The sequence below is a fragment of the Camelus ferus genome, chromosome 31 (assembly GCF_009834535.1).
Source record: "Camelus ferus isolate YT-003-E chromosome 31, BCGSAC_Cfer_1.0, whole genome shotgun sequence".
NCBI classification, from domain to species: domain Eukaryota; kingdom Metazoa; phylum Chordata; class Mammalia; order Artiodactyla; family Camelidae; genus Camelus; species Camelus ferus.
In genome coordinates this window covers 13,047,359-13,072,456 of record NC_045726.1, presented here as the reverse complement: position 1 = coordinate 13,072,456, position 25,098 = coordinate 13,047,359, and the positions used below count along the sequence as shown (strand labels likewise).

Sequence of the window (25,098 nt, the reverse complement as noted above, 5' to 3'; positions counted from 1 at the left end):
AAGGCATCCTTGGGCTGAAGCAGGTGATTATTAAACTAAGACGGAAATTTCTTTTCCCTCTGTGTGATTAACCAGCAACAGAGACCAGCGCATTTACAAAAGAATGACCATCACCTCCTACAGACTAAGCTACTGCTTTTGATTATTTGGTCTCCGTAGATTTGTCAGGTGGGCTGGGAGAACACGGTAACCAGAAACACGTAAGCTCAACAGCATGCAGTATTTAGGGAGCAGAAAATCACACACAGTTATGTCTAATAACGACACAGTACTTTATTTTAAAAACACTCAGATGTTGCAAAAAATACATAGAAAAATAAGGTTTGGTTGGGGGACTTAACTTCAACTCACAGGCTTGTGTGTTACAGATCGGAGCGGGAGTAATGCCCGTGGAGAACCTGACTGAATTTATTCAACAGGACAGAAACAGGCTGTCTGGGTGAAGTGGTCCGGGGCACCCTCCAGTGTACCTATAGGATACGGATACACTAACTCTTCAAATATCCTTCTGCCAGCGTGGGTATGCGTGAGTGACTAGTTCCAATGGGGGAAAAGCAAGATGGATTCGCCAAACCAAATGATTTTAAACACAGTCTTATTCTTTTCTTTTTGCAACACAACATACATCGCGGTAAAATGTTTAATCCTTGCAGATTTGGGGGGTGAAAGAATTGAAGGCGGAGGGTGGCAGAGGAAGGATACTGACTGCAGAGCAAACACTGAATGCTTATGTTAAAAGGCCTGTGAGAAAGAAAAAGCAATTTAGGGGGTCCTGCCTTCTGTGCTCCCTCTTCTGGGTGGGCAACATGTGGCATTCGGCAATATTTCAACATGAAGCTGGAACGATAGAAAAGCGGGGTGAAACCAGCCAGCTTTCTATCAACTTTGGCAATTTTGCCACCAGGAGTAAATTGGATCTTTTTAACAGGAGGAAATTGAAAGGTTTCTCACGGAACAGAATTAAGTAGTGGGATCAAGAGATTTCCACGCCTCGGGGTACCTCGTTAGTAACTGGCTTTTTTTCATTCCGAAGTTCCCCCTCTACCGGGTCATCTGAGATTACATGATGAAAACAGAAGGGTGGCCAGATTTCTCCTGTGCCCTCTTCTCATTCTCTCTGAAGTTGTCAGGTGACTCCTGGGAGGTGGGGGAACCCACATTTTTTTTTTTTAAATAGGCATTAAACACAGTTCTTGAAGCATTTGGATAGTTTCATTGTTAAACGATGGAAGCCATAATAACGTGTTTTGAAAACTGTTTCCTTTTTCTTAGCCTCTTCCTGCAAAGTGCCATCAGTCAGTCGCTCAGAGGCCTGGACTTTCTAAGGCGCAGGCCCCCTTTCTCCCCGCCCCGCCCACGAGCCCTTGATTTCCACTGCACCATTCAACAGTGCGTGGCCCTTCCTTCCACACTGTGTTCTTCCTTGTGTGTAAAACCCTCACCCCTCTTACAGCCTCTGCCTGCCTGGATCCGAAAGGGTTCTCAGACTTTGAACTGTAACAACAGAGCCACGAGAGAGTCCTATAAAAGCAGCAGTGACCTTCTAGAGCTGTCAAGTCTTTAAATAGGATTTGGGATTTAATGCCATATATTTTTAAAGGAAAGAAATAAGAATTGCTTGTTTTGAAAAAACAAAACAAAACAAAACACATGTCTTTTGGCCAATGCAGAATCCACTCCCCCAATGCCACTTTTTTTTTTTTTTAAACCCAGGAGAGAGAAAGCTTTGGGGGAAAAAAAGAAAAAAAGCAAAAAAGCCCAGATCTCAGGCTAAATAAGGAAGGCGTTATATGTTAGGTGCAGCCAGACAAAAAGTCTGGACTGAAACAAAGCCCTTCCATGGGTGATTGCTAGGGAAAGGGGACCAAAAAAAAAAAAAAAATAGTAATAATAATAAAAGGAGAGGAGGAGCTTAAAGAATTTGGTGATCTGTCATGGTGTAGTATGAGTTATAGCCTGACAACGCCAGGAACTTTCTCATTCTAAATTCTCAGGCCCAGAGCAAAAAGGTCCAGAAAAGGCTTTTTTTTTTTTACCTTTTGCTAATAAAAAATGCAATGCCCCCAGCAGCAGTGTGGAGAGTCCTCGGGCCACTGTCTTGGACATGAGGAGACTCTGCTGGCCTGGGCCCACCTCTTGCAGGAGAGTTCTGTTTGTACAGCTTGTCTTAAAACCACAGTAAGTCCTTCTTGTTCTACTTGGGCCACCCTGTAAATACTTCAGTTGGCAGATTATTTAGAAAGGAATAAGAAGCTTATATCTCACCTCTTCCTACCCATCTCCATATCCTGTGCCAATCTGCTGAGCACGGACCACAGGCTTCTCTCTGGAGTCCTCTATTTCCCTCTCTCTTCCAGGGACAGAGAGAAACCTTGGTTATAGTCCAAGGCCAACGAGAGACTTCTGACCTTCAGCTTAATTCAGTAGGTGACATCCTCACCCTTAGCCGTCCCCCCTACCCCCACTGCCTTCACATTTGCTCTTGTGAATGGATGCTCAGCCACACGAGAGGATGGAGCTGGAGCAGCAGAACCCTCAGAAGTGAAGCGGACATCACCTCACACATCCCATCAGCTCATACAGAATCACCCGAAGTGCTGGAAACTGCACTTGGCTTTGTCCCTCCCCACTTCAAGCAGGTCTGTAAAAGCAAAAATGACCTCGTTCTGCGTTGGGGGAACTATTCGGATATTAAATTATTCCCTGTCCCAGATCTTTCATTGGCCCATCAGTGAAGAATCTCGGATTTTCATGCAAACCTCCCACAGTTTTGGTCTGCACGCCTCTTGCTGCCTGGGCCTCCCTGACCCTGGCCCCTTTCCTTCCAGAGGGACCACCTGGGGAAGGCAGTTTTGGATCACGGGTAGTTGTCTGCACTGGTGTTACCAGAGAGCTGGGCTCCAGCCTCCCAAGCAGTAAAGGTAGGGGTAGTAAGGGTAGGTGTTATGCACAGAGATGAGGGAGGCCCGCGAGAAGCCTTCCTCTTTCCGAGCTGGTAAGGAGGCTTGTTTCTCCAGGTCCCCCAGGTCCGAGGTGAGCTGCTTCCGCTTGGTCTTGTAGCGTCTGTTCTGGAACCATATTTTCACTTGGGTCTCTGTGAGCTTGAGGTTCTTGGCCAGGTGAGCCCTTTCAGGGGCTGACAGGTACTTCTGGTGGCTGAACTTCCTCTCTAACTCAATGACCTGAGTGTGGGAGAAGGCGGCTCGGGAGCGCTTCTGCGGCTGCCTGGGGGTCTGGGGCCGGCTCGGTAAGGCGCCCGGAGTGTTTTCACAGTCCAACAGATAAGTCCCCAAGTGCCTATCTGGAAAGGAGCGGGGAGAAGCAGGGATGGGAAGGAAAATGTTACATGGTAGCAGAGAAGAGAACAGAATTCAATCCACCCTTATCTGTTTTTCTGGTGAGTGAACAAACCACCCACTGTCAGCTTGGATACACTGCACTTTTTTCACATGACCAAGGGACTCCCCAAGTGGGGAGTGAGTGAATACGTAGATTATGTATTAGTTTTCCAATAGTCATCAAGGACCCAAAGTGGGAGAGGTTAGTGGTAGAACTTACTGCCACATCGCCCAATAGAATTCAATAGGGATTCTGGATGTGACTTGAGGAGCAGTGGGAGAAGGGAGGCAGGGAAGGACTTAGAAATAAGATACCCAGTGAAGTGGGACCCAGAGGCATCCGGTGTGAACATCCGGGTGGCAAGAGAAGGCTTGTGTGGCAGGAGAGTTCATTCTCTGGCTTTAACCCCCCTTTTTTTCTAAATGAGCCGAGCCATACGGATGCCTCGTACGAAGGGGGTCAATTGCATGGTGACGGCTGGTACCTAGACTTACTGTGGCGATCACTTTGTAGTATACAGATACCGAATTACTATGTTGTACACCTGAAACTAATATAGGATGATGTACCAAGTTTACCTCAATTAAAAAAAAAAAACTGATAGGAGAGAAAAGTGGTCTACGCTAAATGTTCCGACGGTTATATCTCCCGAGGACCAGAGTGACTCCTAGATTTACTGTTTTATTATCTGTGGGACTGAGAAGCAAAGGGAATCTTTGCTGGTCAAACTCTGTTTTATTAATATTAATAAGTTATTATCAGTAACTTGTTACATGTTAGTTTTTGTTAATGCCAAGAGGTAACGCGGGGCTGGCGCCAAGCAAGGGTCGCGCAGTGGCTGGGAGCGCGTGTCAGGGTTTCCATCTAGGTCACCGGAGCATCGTGGCGCTGCGTGAGCGCCAGCCTTTGAGCCCCGGGCGCCAAGAACCCGCGGCGCAGAGCACAGCGCGGCGGGGAATCAAGCCCATGGCTAAATCCCGCGCCGCCCTGACGCTGGGGCTCAGGGTTCATCTCTGAGGCGCGCCCGAGGCAGAGGCGGTGAGGTCCCTCCGCCTGCGGCCGCGGGGCCCCGCATCCCTGCGGCCGGAGCTCGGAGAGGTCCGCCCAGCACCCGCCCTCACGCCCATGCAGCCCGCGGGCTGACCCGCCCTTCTTGCGGGACTCACCCCGGCCAGCCCGGCCGCCCCAGCCTCGCCGGCTTACCTGCCTCAGTCTCCGCCGGCGGCTCGGCCTCCCTCCGCGCGGCGCGGGGCCGGGCGCTCGGCTGGTCCTCGGGCGCCCCGGCGCCGCCCCTTCCTTCTTCGGACTCCTGCGCAGGGTCTCGCCTCGGGTCCGGCTGGCGCGGGGGCTGCGGCCGCGGGTTGCCCGCTGGGCCTCCGTGCCGCTCCGCGCCGTCCCGCAGGATGTCCTGGATGAGGAAGGAGGTGAGCGGCTTGGATGGGGCGGGTGGCGCGGCCCGGGGTCTGCAGCCGGCCGCGCCTGCCTCCGCTGGCCGTGGCTCGGGAGCCCGGAGCATCCTGGCGGCCCGGCCCCCCGCTGGCGCTCGGAGGCCGAGCGGCTGCGCCGGCAGCGCCCGCACCACTTTCACTTTCCGCGTCCCCGCGCACTTATAGCCCTGGGGGCGCGCCGCGCCGCCTTCCCATTGGCCGCGCGCTCGAGCCGCGCCGCTGATTGGCCGTCCGGCGCTCCAGGTGCGGGAAAAGGGAAGTCTCTCGCACAGTCTCGGGCTTGTCTTCCATAGAGGTCTCTACACTTTCCTTCTTCTCCTGGATCCTCGGTCGCCTCCCTCCTCCCTACATCGTTTTCCCAGGCTGAGAGCGAAAACCAAAGCGAGTCTCCTCTGCTCCAACCCACAACATAAGTTTAGCTGCTTCTGGGAAATCATGACGCAGAAGAGAAATACCCTATTTAGCTCTTAGAGATGAGTAAAGTGCCTTTACTCACAAAGAAATAGGCGGGGCAATTACCACCACCTCACTTTGCAGGTGAGAATTCTGGGTGCCCGGTGACAAGGAGACATTGGTAGCAAAGCTGGAGCTACTAAATCTAAGGCTCTCAAAGAGACATGACAGCTTGCGGTACCTGACCCAAGGCTGGATTCTGTCCTGGACGTTATTGAGGAAACTGATGAAAATGGAATAGGAACAATGGCTGGAAGTACTGAGTCAGTGTTACATTTCCTGAAGTTGGTGACAGTACTGTGATTGTACAGAAGAATGTTCTTAGGAAGTAAACACTAAATTGTGTAGGGGCAAAGACCCATGATGTACGTTACTTACCTTCAATTGGTTCAGAAACAGTGATACAGATGGATAGCTAGATCCCATATGATAAAGTGAATGGGTCAAAATATTAATCAGTGAGTCTAGAAAAAGGATATAACAATGTTCTTTTGAACTATTTTTTATTTAAGCAACTTTTCTGTACATCTCGGTCTAAGGTACCTTTCATTCCACGGGAAACTTTTCAAAAAGATGGTATGTTGCGTGTCTGGGGAGGGAGTAGGTTATTGTGAATAAAGCAACTGCTAAAGAGAGCCACCCTGTGCAACAGGAGGGTCTTTGACAAAGATGGTTTTTCTTCTCTTATTTTTTCATTTGAAAAAAATTGTAACATTTTCTTTTGAAATAGTTAGAAATTCCTAGGAAGTTGCCAAATTAGTACCCCTTAGCTTCCCCAATGATGACATATTATATAACCACAGTACCATATAAAAACCAGGAAATTAATATTGATACACACCATTAACTAGACTACAGATCTTATTTTATTTTCATCATTTTGTGTTCTTGTGTGTGTGTGTAGCTGTATGCAATTTTATCATATGAATAGATTCTTGTAATGCCACAATCAAGATACAGAATGGTTCCATCATCACAAAAGGACTCCTTGTGCTATCTGTTTGTACTTGTGTAACCAAACCTCTTCTCTCCATCACTGACCCTTGGCAGCTACTAATCTGTTCTCCATTTCTATAATTTTACTATCTGGAGAATGTTATATAAATGGAATCAAACATCAAGCAGCATGTAACTATGTGGAATTGAGGGTTTTTTCCCCCCACTGAGTATAATGCCCCTGAGGCCACTCAGATTGTTGCATGTATGAATAGCGAATACTTTTTTAAAAAATTACTGAATAATATTCCACTGTATGGATCTACCAAAGTTTGTTAACCATCCACCCACTGAAGGACAATTGATCTGTTTCTAGGGTTTTTTGTTTGTTTTTTGTTTTTGCTATTTTGAATGAAAGTGCTGTGGACATTCACGTACAGGTTTTTGTATGAACACATGTTTCCATTTCTCTGGGATAAATGTCCAGGAGTGGACAAGTTCTGGGTCATAGAGTAATTGCATGTTTAGTTTTATTAAAAACTGCCAAACTATCTTCCAGAAGGATTGTACCATTTTTAGATTTCCACCAGCAACATATGAGAGTTCCAGTTTCTCCACATCCTGATCAGCATTTGGTGTTATCATTATTTTTTTATTTCAGTCATTCTAATAGGTGTGTAGCAATATCTCATTGTGGTTTTAATTTTCAATTTGCATTTCCCAAGTGACATTGGATATCTTTTCGTGTACTCCTTTGCCATCTGTATTTCCTCTGTAGTGAAATATCTGTTCAACTCTTTTTGCATATGTTATAATTGGATTTTTGGTGGGGAGCTTGCTATTGAGTTTTGATAGTTTTTCAAAATATATTCTATATATAAGCCTTTGTTGAATATGTGGTTTGCAAATACTTTCTCTTAGTCTGTAGCTTGTCCTTTCATTTTTTTTTTAAACAGGATATTTCACAGCACAGAAGTTTTTAATTTTGGTGAATTTTTATTTTACAAGTTTCATTCTTATTGTCATGCCTAAGAACTCTTTGCTTAATTCTAGGTACTGAAGATACTCTCCTTTTATTTTTTATCTCCTATTTATCTTCTAAATGTTTTATATTTTACTTTTAAATCCATGATGCATTTGAACTAATTTTTGTATATAGTGTGAAGTTTAGATTGAGTGACCTCTTTTCATTTTTAAAATTTAGAGCTGGGTGCCATTTCAAATCAAGGGGGTGAAATGTGAATTATTTAATATCTAGTACATATGGAAAAAATAAATTCTATTCTTATAACAAAATAAATCCCAACTGGCTCAAAGATTTAAAACATTAACAGGCACATGAAAAAAAAAAAAAAAAGAAGAAGTTTAACCACACTCATCATTAGAGAAATGCAAATCAAAACCACATTGAGATGCCCTCTTTCCACCTATTAGATTGACAGAGGTTAGAAAGTTGGATAATGTCTAGTGTTGGTGGGGAGTGAGGAAGAGTTGTTCCCATACTGTTGGAGGGAGAGTAAGTCAGTTTTGTATATTTGGATGGCAACTTGGCAAAATCTGTCAAAATTAAAACTGGGTGTATCCTTTGACACACATATTCCACGCTTAAAGATTTACCCTAGAAATATTCAAATACACAACATGCTGACTTGGGATCATATCCTCAGTTTGATCAGAGAGTGATTCAAGTTGCAAAAAAAAAAAAAAAAGTTAAAAATGAGCTCCTTGTGTAAAAATGATATTCACAGGTTATCTATAGAATATTTTATATTTGAGCATTTTAATATATAGAAGAATCTAGAAGGATATAGCATCTCAATAGATCAGTTACCTCTGGGCAGAAGGACGGAACTAGCGGAGTGGGAAAAGAGGAGAGCAGATCAGGGGGAGTTTCCCTGGCTCAGTCCACCCTGTTTCTTTGCCTCACGCCCTCCTCCCATGGGATCATAATAGGCAGAGCCACTGAAAAGAGGGACAGAAGGATGAATTAAGCCACCCTCCACAAGGTTAGCCTGGATCAGTGGCAGTACGGAGTTGTTCAGAGGTGCTGCCTCCCCACTGTTACTGCTCGGTGTCCTGCATTTTTCCATGTGGCTTTTGGGTTCAGATGATTTTCACGTGCTAATGTGAAAATGCTATGTGAGTTTGGTGACACATTAAGCTACCTTCAGTTACACAAGGGCATGACTTTTTTTTATTTTTATTTTCCAACTGGAGGCTGGCGGAGTGCAGAGTTGCAGGATATGAGGGGTGCGGCAAGGAAGAGGAAGGTAAGGAGGCCAGCCCAGAGCCCAGGGTAAACAGCCTGGGAGGTTGAGCGGTGGAGATGGAAGGGGACAGGTCTGGACGGGTAGACCTGTGCTTCTCAGACTTCGAGGTACACACAGATGGCCCGAGGAGCTTATTACCATGCAGATTCTGCTTCAGTGGGTCTGGGTGCACCCTAAGACTGTGATTTCTAACAAGCTCCCAAGTGACACCATTGCTGCCAGTCCAAGGACCTCCCCACTGGCCACTGCCACCAGCAGTGAGGAGCTGAGTACTCTGGGCAGCTCCGGGATTGAGATGGAGGATGCGGTGAGGAGGCCATGGAGGCCACTGTAGGCCACGTGATCTACTCCATTTTTGTTTTTCCCTGGGGACTTCTGACCTCACGTGGGTCTGGGCCCTTCTATCACTCTGAAACCCATTCATGTTTTAAATGCCATACTTGCCAAAAGACCTCTCTCTCCCTCCATCCCAAGACCCTGTAAAAAGATCTGTTCCTCCAGCTCTGTACCTATTTATGCCAATTTTTCCTGCAGGCCTCTCTGTGTGGCAAAAAGGATTAGGGTTTGGGGAAAGTTCAGTAGCAGATAGTGACTCAACCTCATTATGCCCCCATCAGTGCTTATCACCCAAGAAAAGCCATTGGGGAAGATTTATTGGGCAATAGGAACCCAAGAGTATTTTGCTAACGGTGCCCCTGGTCACCTCCTCTCTGCCCCCTCCATGGCTGCCTGTTTCTGGTGAGCCCAAGGCTGTGGGGGCGTCTGCTGAAGTTTCCATGTGGTCTAACTGGGTGGCCGCCATCCCTCGGTGCCTGGTCTGCTCAACAGCTTAACAGAGGCCCCACGGGGAGACACACGGGGGGCTGTTTGTCTAGGGAAGGAGGCTCTGACCTTCTCACAAGCTCTCCAGCTGCCAGAAGCAATTTGAGACCAACTCTCTCCCACTGCCTCCAGCTCTCAGCAACCCCCTCCCCAGAAAATTGGGCAGGCCACCAAAGATGGTACCCTGAAATGATGGTATCCTGGCTGGATGATTATCTGAGAAGGGGGCAGAGCCAATTTCTGGGGATGGGGTGGGTGCACATCCCTCTGGGATGAGGGGCTAGGAGCTAAGACTGTGCTTGGCTCTTTAGGGGGTTCTACTGACCCCCGTGACTAGACGGGGACTGGGGTCATGAGAGGCTATCTTGCAAAGAAAACTGCCTTCTTCCAGAACTACCAACCGGAGCTCCTCTGACAGACACTTTTCTGGAAATCATTTAGGACAACATAGCAACAGACCACTGAGAGTAAGTCGCTCAGCCAGGGGTTCATATTTGGCCCGAGGCAAGTCCTGCCCAATGCAGGCAAGACCATCCTGGTGTTTTTCACAGACCATAAGGGAAAGGGCCACCCAGGCATGAGGGGAAGGATGGGGAAATCCTTCTAGACCACCCTGCAGTGCCCTGATGCCTGAAATGCTTTGGACATCCGTAAAGGCTTTCATCCCATTCATATATTTATCCAGGTTCCCTTCCCACCTGAAGGGGCTCAGAGAGGGGAATGAGGGGAGATGGAGAACGACCCAGAAGGCATGGAGAGAGGGGATGCTGGAGAGGGCAACGTTCAGAACCAGGAGGTATGTGGCACTCCTATTTAAAATTCACAGAATTGGGTATTGAAAGACCTGAGACATCATTTTAGAAGTGGGGAAACTGAGGTTCAGAAAATCTAAATGACTCCTCCAAAATCACATGTTAGTGACCAAGTCAGAACTTGAACCCAGGTCTCTCAATCTGTAGGTTGGTTTTATTTCTATCTCTTTTCTTTTCTTTCTTTTTTAAAATTTTTTTAATAAATTGAACCCAGGACCTTGTGCATGCTAAGCATGCGCTCTACCCCTAAGCTATTTCCCTGCCCGGATTTCTATCTCTTAAAACATGTGATTTCTACTATAAAATGTTTTAAACAGTCAAGAAATGCAGAGATAATTTCTATCATTGAATTTATGGCATGTACTTTTTTTTTTAAAAGAAATAAAATGTTACAGGCATGACCAGAGTTCCCCTGCCAGAGTTTTACTTCTGTGACCAGCCAATGGGCATGGTAAGGCCTTAAAAGAAAAACAAAAACCTGTTCGTGGATCCTCTTGGCAGAGCCGGCAGGTAGCTGATTGATAAGCAGGAAAAACTGAGGGGTCAGATCAAGCATGACACTGCTTCTCTCCAGAGACCTCTGCATGGAATCCACTCCTGCAAGAAGAGGAGGGGGAGGGCGGGGGGAGAGGGGTGGCGGAAGGCGTGGGGGCTGGCTGGCCTTTCACTGCTCAGCTTGGCTCCCTGAGAAACTAGCCGCAGTCGGCACGGTGGGTCCCGCACACCCCTGACGGCCGTCTCCCGCAAACAGGGGTAGAAGCCCCTGGTACCATCTGAGTTCTGAGCAGGAGAAGGAGTGTGGGGAGAGAGGCCGGGGATGGAGAAGGAGCCCAGGTGAGATACCTGATCTTCACAGACTTGCCCACTTCCTCCAGGGAAGGCTCAGCACCAAGAGGGGAAACTGGCCCATTCAGTGTCCCGCCGTTTTAGGGTGACGTAGCATTTCACCAGGACTGCTTGAAATAGATCTTTCTCAACCAGTGAAATTCAGTGATACAGACACCCTGGGCCTGGTGCTAAAACAATAGTAGCTGAAACTTACCTGACATTGAAAATGTGCTTTAGAGTCCTTTTCTTATATTAACTCACTTAGTTTTTACAACAACCCTCTGAATAGGTACTATCATACCCCCAATTTACAGAAGGAGAAAGTGAGGCACAGAGAAGTTGACTAACTTTGCTGCAGTCACTCAGCTAACAGGTGCCAAGCCAAGATGCACATCAAGCAAACTGGCCCTGGATCCTCCTTAGCAGCGGGACAATTTTCAGATAAAATTTTACGTGGATGCCAAATGTCTGACAGATAAAGGCAAGTCTGCAGCCACTGAGCAGAGGTGAGGAGCTGGTGACACCTCCCCTCCACATACCCAGACCCCTCTGTCCCAGCGCTGGTCCTGGGAACTCTCACGGTGTTTCAGAAGCTGGTTTGAAAGCCACTAGACAAGGGGGCTCTTCAACTGACCCTCAAAGACTGGCAGCTTCAGGATGGAAGGCTGCACGGAGGAGGTGGTCCTTTAAAGAGACACACGGAGAGGACTGGAGTAGGTGGAGCAGAGGAGGAAGGGTCTGCCTGGTAATTGTAGCAGCCCACAGTTTATACTCACAGGCCACTCGGGGCTTTGGAGGGTTTGGAGCAGAGAGAAGGGGTACCATCAAATTCGTGTTTTAGGAAGACAGTGCTGGTGGCAATGGTGACAGACTGCATCAAGGGAATCAGGACACAGGCTGACCTGGGACAGTGAGAGTGAGGGCCTGTGTAGTAGATATTGCAAAGGAACAGCTGATGTGGGGCCTACAGGGTGGCCTTTGGCCTCCTAGAGGCCAGTTTATTTATTTGTTTGTTAAACTTTTGTTTTTAATGGAGTTACTGAGGATTGAACCCAGGACCTTGGGCATGCAAAGCATGCGCCCTACCACGGAGCTATACCACCGCCCCCCCCCCAACTGAAAGAGGCCAAGTTTAAACCCTGGCTCTGCCGTTTCCCCGGAGCAGGTTCTTGGCCGCTCCTGGCCCAAGTTACCTCCCCTGATAAGTGGGAGTGATAAGAGCTGGCTGCTGTGCAGTCACGTCCTGCCCTGCGGATCAAGCGGGGTCTTGTGTGTGATTCTAAGTGAGTGTCCAGACCAAGGACAGCTCCAGCCAGTGTGATCCCCGATCGCCCCAGTTGGTCATGTCAGGTTCCCCATCAGGACTGAAGGAGAAGGAGGCAGGCCAGGCCATCCACCAGCTGCCCGAGAAAAGCTTTGTCAACCGTTTCCTCAAGCCCACGATCTGGCCTTGAAGCTGAGAGTGTGTGAGGAGAGGGCTGTGTGAAAAAGTCCCTTTCTGCCTGGGTGGTGGGTGGGTGCTGGGGATACCAGCTCTGGAATCACAGTCCTGAGGGTTGGGATTCTTTATTTATTTCTTAATTTTTTTTTTTTAGTATGCTTTTTGTTTTGTTTTTTAGTGGGGGAGGTATTTAGATTTATTGATTTATTTACTTATTTTAAGGGAAGTACTGGGGATTGAACCCAGGACCTTGTGCATACTGAAGCACACGATCTACCACTAAGCTATACCCTCCCCCTCTAAGGGTTGGGATTCTGCTCCTTAAATTTGGGGGCTTGGAGTTGAGGGGAGCTGCTGAGAGGGAGGAGAAGCAGGCATCTTGGGAGCAGAGCCTTCTGCGGGTGGTGGGGAACGGAAGCAAGTCATGGTCTGTGTGCTCCCTCACCACCACTTGCACAAAATAAAGGATGGGGCAGCCGGCAGGGGATGGTTGCAGACCTGCGGGCTGGTGCGGGTGCATAAGGATTGTCCAGCCGCCCTGGGGACAGTGGATGTGCGTTCACGCTGAGGCCGATGCAGATCAGCCTCTGCCAACTTTGATCTTCCTGGCGGGAGCCATGTTCTTCTTGTCCTCTTATGGTCCCTCTCCATTGCAGCCAAGAGCTACTGCTCACTGCCTGGGGGCAAGCCTACAGCTGCGTCGCAGCCCAGCCTCCCGGGGAGCCTTGGCCCTGCTCTGCAGGTCAGGCTATTTTCAGGTCAGAAGGCTATTACTCGATTAGGTAGGAAAATGCAAAGGGCCCAAGGGTTGTGTTGCCTCGATTCTTCACTTGGGATAAGAGCTGCTGCTATTAAAGGGCCATGATCAGTGGGATTCCACAAGAGGATGGCAGGTTACAAGGTCCACCATCTGCAAGAGACGAGATCTACATAACACGAAGGTGGCATTAGAGGTGGGCCTCCTGCCACGGGGGTGTCTCTACTGCCCCTGTTTTCCATTTGTTGCCTCAGAGATGAGAATGTGACCCCCAGAGACAGAATGAAATGATGCAAAGTGATGCCCATCTTGGAGGGCATAGCCTGGGTCACTCTGTCTAGATTTATGGACTGTTAGACCCACGGGGGCATCTCCTTACACCACGGCCAAGGTCTAGGAAGAGAGGGTCCAACCCAATACACTGCAGTCCACCTCCTCCCCTGTAAAACCTGCTCTTACAGGGAACTCTTCAGATGGTGCATTTGAGGATTATAAGTGAGTGAATTGCCCCAGGGCAGGATAACGCTCAAGAAGAAGGCATTCTGCAGCTGAGGCTGACCTTTCAAAGCGCCTGCACACTTGGTATCTTGCCTGATCCTCACCGTGTCCTGTGATGATGAAGAGCTGGCTTGGTTTTCCAACCTGGAGTTGGAAGGAAGATGCCACTTCCTCTCTGATTATGCAGCTGTAAGGATGTGATCCTGAGCTGCCAGTAGCTGTGTGCTGGGCAGTGGTTTCAGCTGGCTCGGGAGAACAACGAAGCTGACCTGGCAGAGCGAAGTGGACATGAGAAGTGGGCAGGGTGTAAGTGGGGAAACTCCAGCCTCTGCTTCCAGCCAGCCTCACGTAAGCCTTCCTGCCACTCAGCTCTGGGGGCGAAGAAAATGCCTTGAATTTTTTGCTCATGCTGGTGTGAGTTGGGTTCCCATCACAACCCAGAGAGTCACAGATAACCACTAGTGTAACTAACTCCATTCTCCCCAAGATGAAGTTGAAGCCGGGAAAGATGAAGTCAACTCACCCTCCATGGCTGAGCTGGTCCACAGCAGAGCTAAGCCAGAATCGGGAAGATTTAACCACATCGATGGTCAAAGTGGTCTCCAACTCAGAGACAGTTAGGAACCTTATCTCTGAGTCAAGAACAGTTCAATGTGATGAGCCAGTCAGATCAGTTTCCCTGCAGGGTGTTTGAGCAAGAGCCTGGAGAGGGGGTGAAAACGAAGACAGAGCTGCAGTCTAATCTCGTGATATTTGCTTTAGCATCCCTTCAGAGTTAGCATCCCGCACCCAGACAGTTATAGTTTAGATACACAAGTTCACTGGGGAGTTGTACACAGGACAAGTGGGTTTACATTCAGACCATAACTTACAAGCTTTGTGACCTTAGGTATGTCCCTCACTTTCCCTGGTTTCCTCAGCTGTGTGAGAGTGAATACTTCTGTATATGATGATCACGTGAGACAGTATTTATGGGGGACGTCTGTGCCCTGGAAAGCGTTCCTGCAGATCTTGTAGCCACGAGCATCGTAGCGTTATCATAATGCTATTAATATTTGTCACGCTGAAACCATGGCCAACAGCTGTTGTCCATGGAGCCCTTAAACCTTTGATTCACTGTCTCCTTCTGTCCACTCCCAACTGGTCATATCCAAACCGGAAGACAAAGCAGTTGACCTGAAAAAGAACTCTGAAACATTGCCCAAATCCAGAAGCAGAGGCTTTGGGTGGCGGCCCAAGGAATTGGGGGAAATCTCTTTTCCCCCATAGTGGGAAACTGGAGGCAAGGGTGTCCCCTGGTGGGCAGTTTAAGTGCTGCAAGCAGAGGCAGAGGGTTAGTCCACTGGCACTGTTCTCTCCAACGCAAAGGTTCCTGGGTTATATGTGTTATTTTTTCTCATGTGTTTACAGGACTGACTCTGATTGCAGATGCTCGGCAGAGAGCAGGGCCCGATGGAATCTCTGTGACCTCTTACATCCCAAACATCGGAAGGTGCTCCTTAGACCAGACCTTTCCCCTCTGATGACTCTCTAGGGTGGGGATGAAAATATTGGAATCAGAAAGAAGCCCAGCCAGTCAGAGAACATGCGTTTGATGCTCAGTCCCTAAAATAAAGCTGTATGTTTTGCTGGTTAAATAACAGCAACTCCATACAAGGAAGCCAGACAGCAACCTCTCACTCATTTGTTCAGACAGCAAACGGTATTGAGCCTCTCCTCCATGACAGGCACAGGGTGGGTTAGGAACATACCAGGGTCTAAGATAGACCTGAGGCTGATTGTTTAGAAGGGACAACGGACGCGGAGAGTAAATGCATTATGATGGGAGGTTCAAGATGCTCCAGGAGCAGGTCCCAGGAGACCTGACCCACAGGGAATGCTCAAGGGAGGCAGAAGAGGGTTCGGAGAAGGACAAGAAACAGGAGCCATCAAAGGAAAGGTTCACCTCTGGCCCCTGAAGCCCTCAGTTTGGATTCCAATCTCCTGGGCCCTAGGGTTTCAGGCAATTAAGCTGGACTGGTGACAGGAGGAAGCAGGAGCCATGGGAGCATGGATGGGAAGGAAGCAGGTTTGACTGAGACCAGCTTATGAGGATGACCCCACAGGGACTGAGTCAGAAAGTGCTCCGAGGTCTGTGACTGGGCTGCTGGCATTTTAGCTTTTCTTATACTGGAATCTGGACAGTGTCACTAAGACCACATCCTTCTCTCTGGCTGAAGGTGGAGGGACTGGCCAGAGTGTAAACAAAGAGTCAGGGAGGGAGGCAGAGGGACTTCCCACGAAGCTCTCTGCCCGAGCTGGGGGAGGTGGGACAGAGGAGACTCAGCTCTGCGCTGAATTCTCCCCACTCTCAGGCATTGGCCATTGAAAGCACGAATCAGCGTGTCTGGGGGTACAAAGCCAGAAAGAAATGTAGGCAAAAATGGACAAGGGGGCGCAAAAGCAAGAGCATTGAAAGACTCTGTTTGCTCACAAGTGCCTGAAAATGCAGTTGTACCCCTCCCGCCCCCTCCCACCCTCGGCTTCATACTCCTCCCTCCTCTATGCTTTCCAAAAGGCTGCCACCCCTCTTACACAGTTTCCCCTCAGGAAACAAAGAAAGAGGTGTCACTCAAGGGTCGTCTGATTTGTGTAAGGACTCGAACTCCCTGTTGGGCCTTCAGTGGAAGTAACCCAGGACCAGGGGGCCAAGGGTCTGGGGTCTAGTCCCAATTCTGTCACTAACTTCCAGTGTGGCTGTCACCTTTCTGGCCCTCGGACTCTTCCTTTGCAAATGGGAACAGTGACATGTGCTGCCCCAGATGGAGGTGGGGAGTCCACGGTGAGATCATACGACAGTTAAAAGGCTGTTGTTATATAAGTAAAAATCTCTGCAAGGATGGATCCTTGCTCTGTAAGGTGTAACAGTTCCTAGAAGCCAGGACCAACGCCAGCCAGAGAATACAGCCGTGCATGTGAGAAAAAGTACCACTAGCAGCATTCTGTGTTACAGCATCCAGCTGGAATCTATGTGCCTTTTCAGTAAGCACATGCATTGAGGTACCTGTACATTGGAACAGCATGTAGCCATGTGAATGAGCAAACTCAAGCTCCACCCAAGCACGTGGATAAATCTCATGAACATCAAAAAAGGCAGCAAGTCACTAACGAATACATGAATACACAGGCTATGATTCTATTTATGTAACATCTACAATCAGGCAAAATTAAACCATAATGTTGAGGGATGTGTCCATAAAGCTAAATCCATACGGAGAAGCCTGTAAATTATTATCACAAAAGTCAGAATAGCTGGTTTCTTCTTTGGGGAGGGAAGGAGGGAAGGGGTTTGCATTCTTGCAGGGGGATGGGGAGAAGGGCTGTTGGGGAGCTGGGACCCCTTATTTCTTGCCTTGAGTAGGAGTTACATCTGTATTCACTTTATGATTATTTTTTTGAATTGTGCATATATGTTTTATGTAGTCTTCTGGATATATGACCTATCCTACAATTTAAAAATAATAAGGGCATCTGAAATCCACAGGGAGCCACCCCAAATTAGAATAATAGCCTCAGCGATCCACCTCTTCAATTTGGTAAAGAAAGGAGAGACCGAAGCCCAGAGAGGTTACAAGGCTTGCTCAGGGTCACACAGTGCGTCTCTAGTCTAACTGGGGTAGAATGAAGTCCGACAACTCCTAACTCTGGTCCTCCATCACCTCCCGTCTCCCCAAAGAGGCTTCTTTATGAGATGGTGGGGAGGAAGGGGCACGGCCTTTTTGCCTGTTTTGTGAAAAATTAAAAAAGCGAGTTACTAGGCTGATAGAATGAAGATCTGGCATAAACTCTGAGGATGGTAAACAATTTTCAAGTGGAATTTTTAAAGATTTAAATACATACCCTCAACATGATATCACCATAATGACAAAATTATGAAAAATAAATACCGGGAATCTCTGGCAACCCTGAGATCTAGGGTTCAACTTGTGCTCAGCGTGATTTTCAGATGGTATCGGATGAAGCTGGTTTGAAGGGACTGGGGGGGGGGGGGCGGGGGGGGAGGAAGGACAGGGAGCCAGGAAGTCTGCAATTTTATTGACTTACCCACCTGGCCTAGGTGAGACCCCAGCCCTGGGACAGTCAGGAAGGGAACCTCTGCTATCTCTCTGAGAACTTTTTTGTTTTGCTTAGAGGTCAATTACTTCCCATTTGGGGAACCTGTGAACATTAAGAGGTGACTGGAGTGACGGGACTGAACGATGCAGATAAGAGGCTGATTGCTTACAGAGCAGCGCCCTGGTGAGAGCCCTGCCTGGGATAAGCTGTGGTCGGCAAGACACACAAAGAGGGGCAGCTTTCAGTGCAAGGGAGAGATTACAGGACGGAAGATGGGCAGCTGAGGGTGGGCTGGATGGGCTGGGAGAGGGATGTGTTTTAAAGCGATCCTGACAGGCCGAAAGTGGGGAGAGGGGAGAAGAGAGTTTTCCTTCACTCTCCTTCCCTTTTGGAAAGAAATCTCCTTGGCGTCCTGTGAACCTCAAACTTCCGCGCTCTCACCTGAAGAAAAAGCCATGTGGGATGCACACGGACAAGGGTTTGTTTGTTTGTTTTGTTTAGGCCAGCAAATATGGATGCTATGGCAATCTGGGCAGCAGAACAGAAAATGTGGCAGGTCAATGGAACATCTTGGGTGTATGTGAAAGCAACACTCTCTCCTGCCTCCCGCATCTCTTCCGCCAACTGAATGCAACTGACAAAGTCCCAGAAGCCAGCCTTGAAATTTATCTCAAACTGCTATGAAATAGGACTCCAGCTTTGGCATGTGCCCATTTACTTTTCTCCATTCCCATATCCTAGACCTTTCTCAGAACTTCTCCCAGTAAATAATGTCATTCTCACCCTCATTAAAGGGATTAATCCACTGCCTCTAAGCACTGTCTCTAAGCACCCAGCTCACACCGGGTTTTCTCTCTTTCTAGAGAGTGTATTGCCTGTCTGACTTGACATGCAGTATACACCACCTTGTATTTTTAGATACCTTTCTCGTGCTAGTCTCTGGTATTCAATTAGATAGTAAATTCCTTAAGGGCAGCAGCCAAAGTTTATTTTCTTTTGTGTCCTATGTTCAGCGATGACTGAGTTAGTGATGATTGAATTAAGCCTCTGTCCCCTTCACTCACAGCCTTGACCACAGCCATCGCTGTTCCTCCTGGGCTCTTCGTCGTGGCCCAAAGCGCGGAGGCGGCGCGGGAGGCACGGTCTGTTCAGAACAACACACTCTGATAACTGCTCCTTGGGTTACAAGCGGGTGGGAGGGTGAAAGAAACAGCATTTATTAATTTCCTACCCTGCACCACGTACTTTGCTAGATCCATACGATGATGACCTACATTTCTGGGTAAGGACTTTACCCAAAGGAAAGCAACAAAGAGTTCTTAAAAATTAACATAGAGTATTTTAGAATCTCATCTTGGGAAATTTTAATACAACTCACTGAACAAATGAGGGCCAGACGGTTACTCAGTGGTGGTACTGAGCTTAAACTCAACTGTCGTGAATCTAAGGTCAATGTCCACGAGTAATTTTCCTCTTATAAGGAATACCCCTCAAAGGGAAAGGAGAATATTACACTGTATGACCATTTTCTCATGATGGAGACTTTAACTGTTATCTCTCTCTCTTCTTTTTTTTTTTTTTAAATCTTAGCTTGATTGACCAAGGAATATTTATTGATACTGTTTATTGGACTACTTCCCTAACTGAAAGTACTTTTTAATCCCAGGAACACAACACTAACTATAATTGAAAGACGCTGTGGGGTGTTTCTAAACGCACTTTTGTTAACAGATTTTTATGGAGAAATAGAGAAAAGAAATGAAGACAAAGTGGTGAGAAAATGTAAGGAAATGGTGGTAAGGAAAAATATGAACACCTACCCTTGTTTTTAACTTACACGTAAACTTTAAGAGATGTCAGCTGCCAATACTCAGGCATCGTTTACATAGGACCAAGCATCCCCTGTTTCCCACGCTGGTAAAAAAAAAAAAACAAAAAAAAAAACAAACCAGGGCACATTCGGAAATGAGAGACTGCAGAGACAGAACAATTTAATGGAATATTAGAATTTATTAAATAATAGAATTTAACTTTTGACAAATCAGTGGTCCAGGAGATGAAGGACCAGAGTTTTTCATTGTCTAAAAAATATCCCAGAAAAAAGAAAAGAGTCTGATTTGCCGACTAGGACCTACCAAAGACAACTTTCTTATTTGATCCCAAATTCCTTTTAATAAAATGAATTTGTTTTCCATCTTCAGTTTGCCTGACTTCAGATATATTTGCATTTTGAGGTGGGTAGTGGTTATAATTTCCCCTAAAGTTCAGGCTTCCTGCCCATCCTGTTAGGAACTGAGCACAAGTGGAGGCCTCCTTTCCTGATGCAGAATTTAGAAACCTACTACGTTCTGAAAGAAAACCTACAGAGGCGGGGGAGGGGATGGGGAGTGATGACAGAAGAAATCAGGTAACCTCTCCAGAGCTGAATCCAAGTTTTGTCTCTCTAGGGAATCCTGTATGTTCTGAAGATTCAGAACTTCTGGGTTTCATGTTTAATTTGAAGTTGTTTAGAAGTAACCGAGAGGTGGATGGATTCCAATGGGGTACACACAAGGCAAACACACACAAATATATTGAGTCTATTTACTCAGAGATGCTGAGCTGCATACAAGAGAGAAGCTCCACTTACAGTGAGGGAAGAACCAGAACGTGGCGGGTACCTTCTGGAGAGCAATGGGGGCTCCAGGAAAAAAGCTTTCCACTGGATTAATACCGAGTCCCAGGAGTGCAACCGTGGAGGGGAGAGGGGGGAGATCAACCCTACAGGGGCGCCTGGCTCACACCCCAGCACCTCCTGGGTCCTCCTCTTCCAGGCTCTTCATCCCCCTTCCCTCGCCCATCTCTTTCTCTCCTTCTTCCCCCACCTGTTGCCTTTAACTGGGAGATCGGGGGTCCGTAGAGCAACCCCATCACCACCACCACCCGCCCCTCGGGCTCCCGCGCACAAATTAAAGAGCCTCTTAGCCCCTGGGTTTGAGGGCCGAAAAGTGACCTGCCTCAGTCCTGCTCGGACACCCTAAATTGCCAGCCACTCTCGGCCTTCCTGCCCCTCGGCGCTGCTTCGTGGGCGCGGGCGCAGGCCCCGCCTTACGTCTCTTCTTGGGAGAAGAATGCCCCAGGGCTTACAGCTGGATGGCTCGTCGCCGGCGAGTCGCAGTCTCAGGGATGGCTCCGGAGAGAAGCAGACCCGTCTCCTATTCCCTCCGCAGCCGCGGCCCCTCGTCTGGGCCGTGATCCGTTGGCGGAGAAGCGGGGGACGGAGCATCTGGCCGGGGTGGCGGTATCCGAGCCAAGACGCCTCACCAGGCCCTGACACCCCGCAGCGGAGCGGGCAAGTGGCCCTGAGGATTGGCGCCCGGCCCACCCGCGCCGAAGCCCGTGCCGGCCTGGGGCGCTGGGGGCGCGGGGCCCGGGGGCGCGCCCGCGTAGCCGCCGCCGTAGCCCGCGCGGTAAGGAGCGCCCGCGTAGTCGCCGTAGCAGGAATAGGGCGCCGGGGAGGCGCCGTAGGGGCCGGGGAAGGCGGGCGCGCCGCGGCCCAGGCAGGGCTTGCCGTCCCGCACCAGCACGGGCACCGCCACCCGGCGCGGCGCTGGGGGGTGGCCGGCCAGCTCTAGGGACTTGTCCTGGCGCTGTCTCTTGCACTTGTAGCGCCGGTTCTGGAACCAGATCTTGATCTGCGTCGACGTGAGCTGCAGCGCGCTGGCCAGGTGCTCGCGCTCGGGCGCCGACAGGTACCGCTGCTGCTTGAAGCGCCGCTCCAGCGCCAGCACCTGCGCCTGCGAGAAGAGCACGCGCGGCTTCCGCCGGGGCCGCGCCCTGGGATGCTCCGAGCCCGCGCCGCTCGTGCCGCCGCCGCCGCCGCCGCCGCCGCCGCCGCCGCTGCCCAGGCTGCGCTCCAGCACCCGGCTCCCGCAGCCCCGGGGCGAGGCGGCGCTGGGGCCGGGCTCTAAAAGCACAGGAAGGAACACCGTCAGCGCCAGCCTAAGGCTCACCCGAGCGATCCTTACACTGTTTCCAAGGGACGCCCATCTCCCTAGGTAGTTTTCACTTCGCGCCCGTCTCTCCCTTCTGCCGACCCATCACCCCGTCCCAGGAAGGTCTGAATATTCCTTTCCTCCAAGCTCAGTCGATTTTGTATCTCCTGAAATATAATACAAACTATGACCCTCTCTGGTTCCCAGTGTACAGCTGTTTCCCTAAAGGCAGATTCTTGATCAAGACTCTAAGACAGAGAGAGAGAGAAATACCTAAGTGGTAGAGCGCATGTTTCGCATATAGGAGGTCCTGGGTTCGATCTCCAGTACCTCCATTAAAGAAAAAAGTCTAATGCAGCTCCATTTTCTTCTTAGAAGGTCTGTATATGGGCTGCTCGCTGTGATTTTAATTTTAAAGTGTGATCGAGATTGGGGAAGTTTTTGCTGCGAGCCTGTTAGAGACTGACTTCGGACTGCTCTTGGTGGGGAGAGAGAGACAGACAGAGAGGCAGAGAGACAGAGAACTAACACTCAGTGACACGCTTGCGGGAGGCCCTTGTCTGCCTGGTTATCCGTCGTGGTCCCACCGTGCGTCGCGGGGTACCCGGCTCCAAGCCCATGGTGCGGGAGTCTCCAGTTCCTCCCACCTTTACACACACCCTTGTCTCTTTGGTCATCAAGTGCTCCACGGCACCAGGAACCCGCCCCATCTTTGTTGGATGCGATGCTTTGTGATCCAAATTAAAATAAAATAGAACAAAACAAAATATTTTCTGGCTCCTGACTCTTGGCTCAGAAAATAAGATTCTTTATGCGGGATGTATAAAGTTGAGATCCACATCTGGCATTTTAAAAAGCAGCCTCTTTCTCCTCTGGGTCTCCCCAAGCGGGTGGCGTTGGCTTCTCCTTGATTTCCCCTTCCGGACCGCCAGCGCCCGGAAGATCACCCCGGAGGCGGCTGTGCCCAGAGCCTCCCAAAATGCAGCCCTTCCTCCCTTCTTCCCATACCTCTCCTGTCTTACCTAAGTTCAGTTCTTACCCAAAGGTAGGTAGGAAGGAAACTGAGTTTTCATGGAAACTCATGCCAGCAGTAAACCAGGAATACTGAGGGATGCAAGACACACGTGATTAGAATCGGTGCTGCTTGGAACCCGAAATTCACAACCGCGCTGGCACAGTCTGGGTCGGGGAGCTGTTTGGTGTTTAAGTTTGAGGAAATAAAATCTGACTTCATAGAAGCTTGTGCTCAGAAAAACCGAAGACACATCTTCCCACAAAGAGCGATAATAGTGGAGGTTTGTTTGTTTTCTTAGCAAATCGAAAAGGAACTGCTGGCCTTCAAGGACTCTGTGGAACAAGCAGAACCCCACTGGGGAGTCGCTGAGCACGCAGGCCTAGGGGCTGCCCAGCGCCCCGTGAGTATCCCCTCCGTCACAGTCACAGGAGCCCCTCTCGCCTTGAGTCCTTGAAAGCAAAGTGGATCGGCGGGGACAGAGGAGCCGCGCAGAGTCCCCCAGGAAGGTCCCTTCCCCGCGCGATCGCTGCTGCGGCCCCGGGCTTGGTTCCTGGACGGGAGCGCAGGCCCTTTCTCCGCGTCCACAGCAGCCGCTGAAGAGTCGCCGCCCCGGTGCGCCCGCAGAGGAGGAACGCGCCACGGGTGCCTTTGGCTGCGTTGCGAGGTGACAGCAGTGGTCAGAAGAACGTGACCCTTTTCTGGCCAAGCCAAAGTAAAAGGCGAGTTGGCTGGGCAGCGTAGAGGGAGTTTATTGTTTATAGTCCCCTGCAGAAAACCCAAAGGCTTCTTTTCAAACGCGGGAACATTTAACGTTCTCCAGACTCCTGGACCAGCCTGCTAAAGTCGTTGAATAACGCCGGACTAACATCTTTATTTCCTTCATGTATTGTTTAAACCTTGAATAGAGTTCACGGCACAGACCGGCAGAGAAGGACCCAACCCGCGAGGCGCTTCTCGGGGGCACCCAGACCCGCACGGAGAGCTGGCAAGAGGGAGAGTGGGTTTCTCTTCCCTCGGAATGTCAAGCTTCTCATGCCAAACCATGCCGGGTCTCAGGAGCAAGCGCATCCCAACTCCCCCGCCGCCTCTTCCTTTCCTGCCGCGGGTCGCAGCTGCCCGGGCCTCGTGCACAAAGTTGCGCTTTCAGATACCTGGAGCCGAGACTCCATCCGATTCGTGTCTCAGAGCAGCTGAAACCCGAGCTGCCCTTACTATGCTTCCAGGTGCGAAGGACCCGCTGCCAGGACCATCAAGGCCGTCCACGCCGTGGGACTCAGACACCATCTTTCTCACTTTCCAGAGGAGGAATATGGGCAGAGGAATGTCTGGGCTGGTCAGGTGACTTGGCAAGACCCAGGAAAAGGCTGGACCTAGGACTTACCCCAGAGTTTCTACACCCAAAGCGCCACGGTGCTTTGATGGCTGCACTTAGGCAGGCAATTTAGGATAGACAGACTCGCAGAAGGCGGGGAAAGCTGGTGGTGATGGAGCACAGCTAAGATACTGTAGAGGGTCTTGCTGTAAGAAAGAGAATCTGGTATTTCTGGGAACTGTGCCTGTAAGTGGTGGTGATGCGTCTGCGGGAATCACAGGACAGGCTGTGGAAACAGTGAACCCCTAAGATTCAGGACTTTTCGTTAGGGTGTTTGGAGGCTGGAAGTTCCGCCTTTTCGACTCTTCAAATGAAGGGAAAAAGGGCTAGGCCCTTGGAGCCGGGAAGACAAGGAGATGCATGTTCCTCCTACCTGCCAATTGATAACGATCCACCCCCACCCCTTAGTATCTCCTAGTAGCCAGGACCTGAGTGTGTACTCACGTGGCTTGCGCATCGGTTCAGCATCCATCTCTGTGACTGTCTCACAGGGACCTGCAGGAGGCTCCGATCCCTCCTGCCTTCTGTCGCCGCTGCCGCCACCACCGCAACTACCCGTATTGTGAACTTCCGAGCCTAGAGGTTCTGGGACCAGGCTCAGGTACTGGGATCTTTCCGGGTTCCTCCGTGCCCCTCGGAGTTGCAAGGCCTCTGGGCTCATCTGCTCCCGCTCCAGCCTCAGGATGTCATTGACCGAAAAGGGAGTGGAAGTGACAGGGTTCAGTAACATCCCGAAGACGGAGGGGGCGGGGCTGGGGCGTCCCCCGTCCCCACCGAGTGCAACGCCCTGAACTTTCCGTTTTGTCGTTGCAGAAACTGCAGACCCAAGGTCTGGGGTAGCCTCCCAGCGTCCCCGACTGAGCTTTCCTCTGGGCCATCCCTGCGAGCCAGGTTACCAGGGCCCAGTGACCAGACCGCGGACCCCTATTGGTTCCTGCAGAAACCACGTGTTAACCCAGCATCTTCCTCCCACAAACTTTTTTTTCTCGGGCCCTTCTAATTCCTCTCCAACCCCCAGCCACCTTCTGGAAGGTTTGG

The 25,098-nt window shown here is 49.7% G+C and overlaps 2 protein-coding genes and 1 long non-coding RNA gene across 4 annotated transcripts; 1 reads left to right on the top strand and 2 right to left on the bottom strand.

The window, feature by feature from the left end:
* Positions 1–248: 248 nt before the first annotated feature.
* NKX3-1 (NK3 homeobox 1) lies at positions 249–4,934 on the bottom strand. The gene is made up of 2 exons (XM_032470848.1): positions 4,543–4,934; positions 249–3,301 (listed from the first exon to the last, which is right to left on the bottom strand). The coding sequence occupies exons 1-2, from the start codon at positions 4,853–4,855 to the stop codon at positions 2,883–2,885; spliced, it is 732 nt and encodes a 243-aa protein (XP_032326739.1). The 5' UTR covers positions 4,856–4,934; the 3' UTR covers positions 249–2,882.
* Positions 4,935–7,398: 2,464 nt separating this feature from the next.
* Positions 7,399–15,847, top strand: LOC116660740. Of its 2 annotated transcripts, XR_004316331.1 has the most exons (6): positions 7,399–8,446; positions 9,660–9,735; positions 9,954–10,064; positions 10,476–10,531; positions 11,223–11,414; positions 15,015–15,847. It is a non-coding gene; the product is annotated as an uncharacterized LOC116660740 (long non-coding RNA). The 2 variants fall into 2 exon arrangements; XR_004316330.1 differs by having other exon boundaries at positions 9,954–10,531.
* A 5,151-nt stretch (positions 15,848–20,998) lies between these two features.
* NKX2-6 (NK2 homeobox 6) lies at positions 20,999–24,790 on the bottom strand. The gene is made up of 2 exons (XM_032471088.1): positions 24,505–24,790; positions 20,999–21,645 (listed from the first exon to the last, which is right to left on the bottom strand). Exons 1-2 carry the CDS (start codon positions 24,788–24,790, stop codon positions 20,999–21,001), a joined length of 933 nt encoding a protein of 310 aa, XP_032326979.1.
* Between the last annotated feature and the right edge of the window lie 308 nt (positions 24,791–25,098).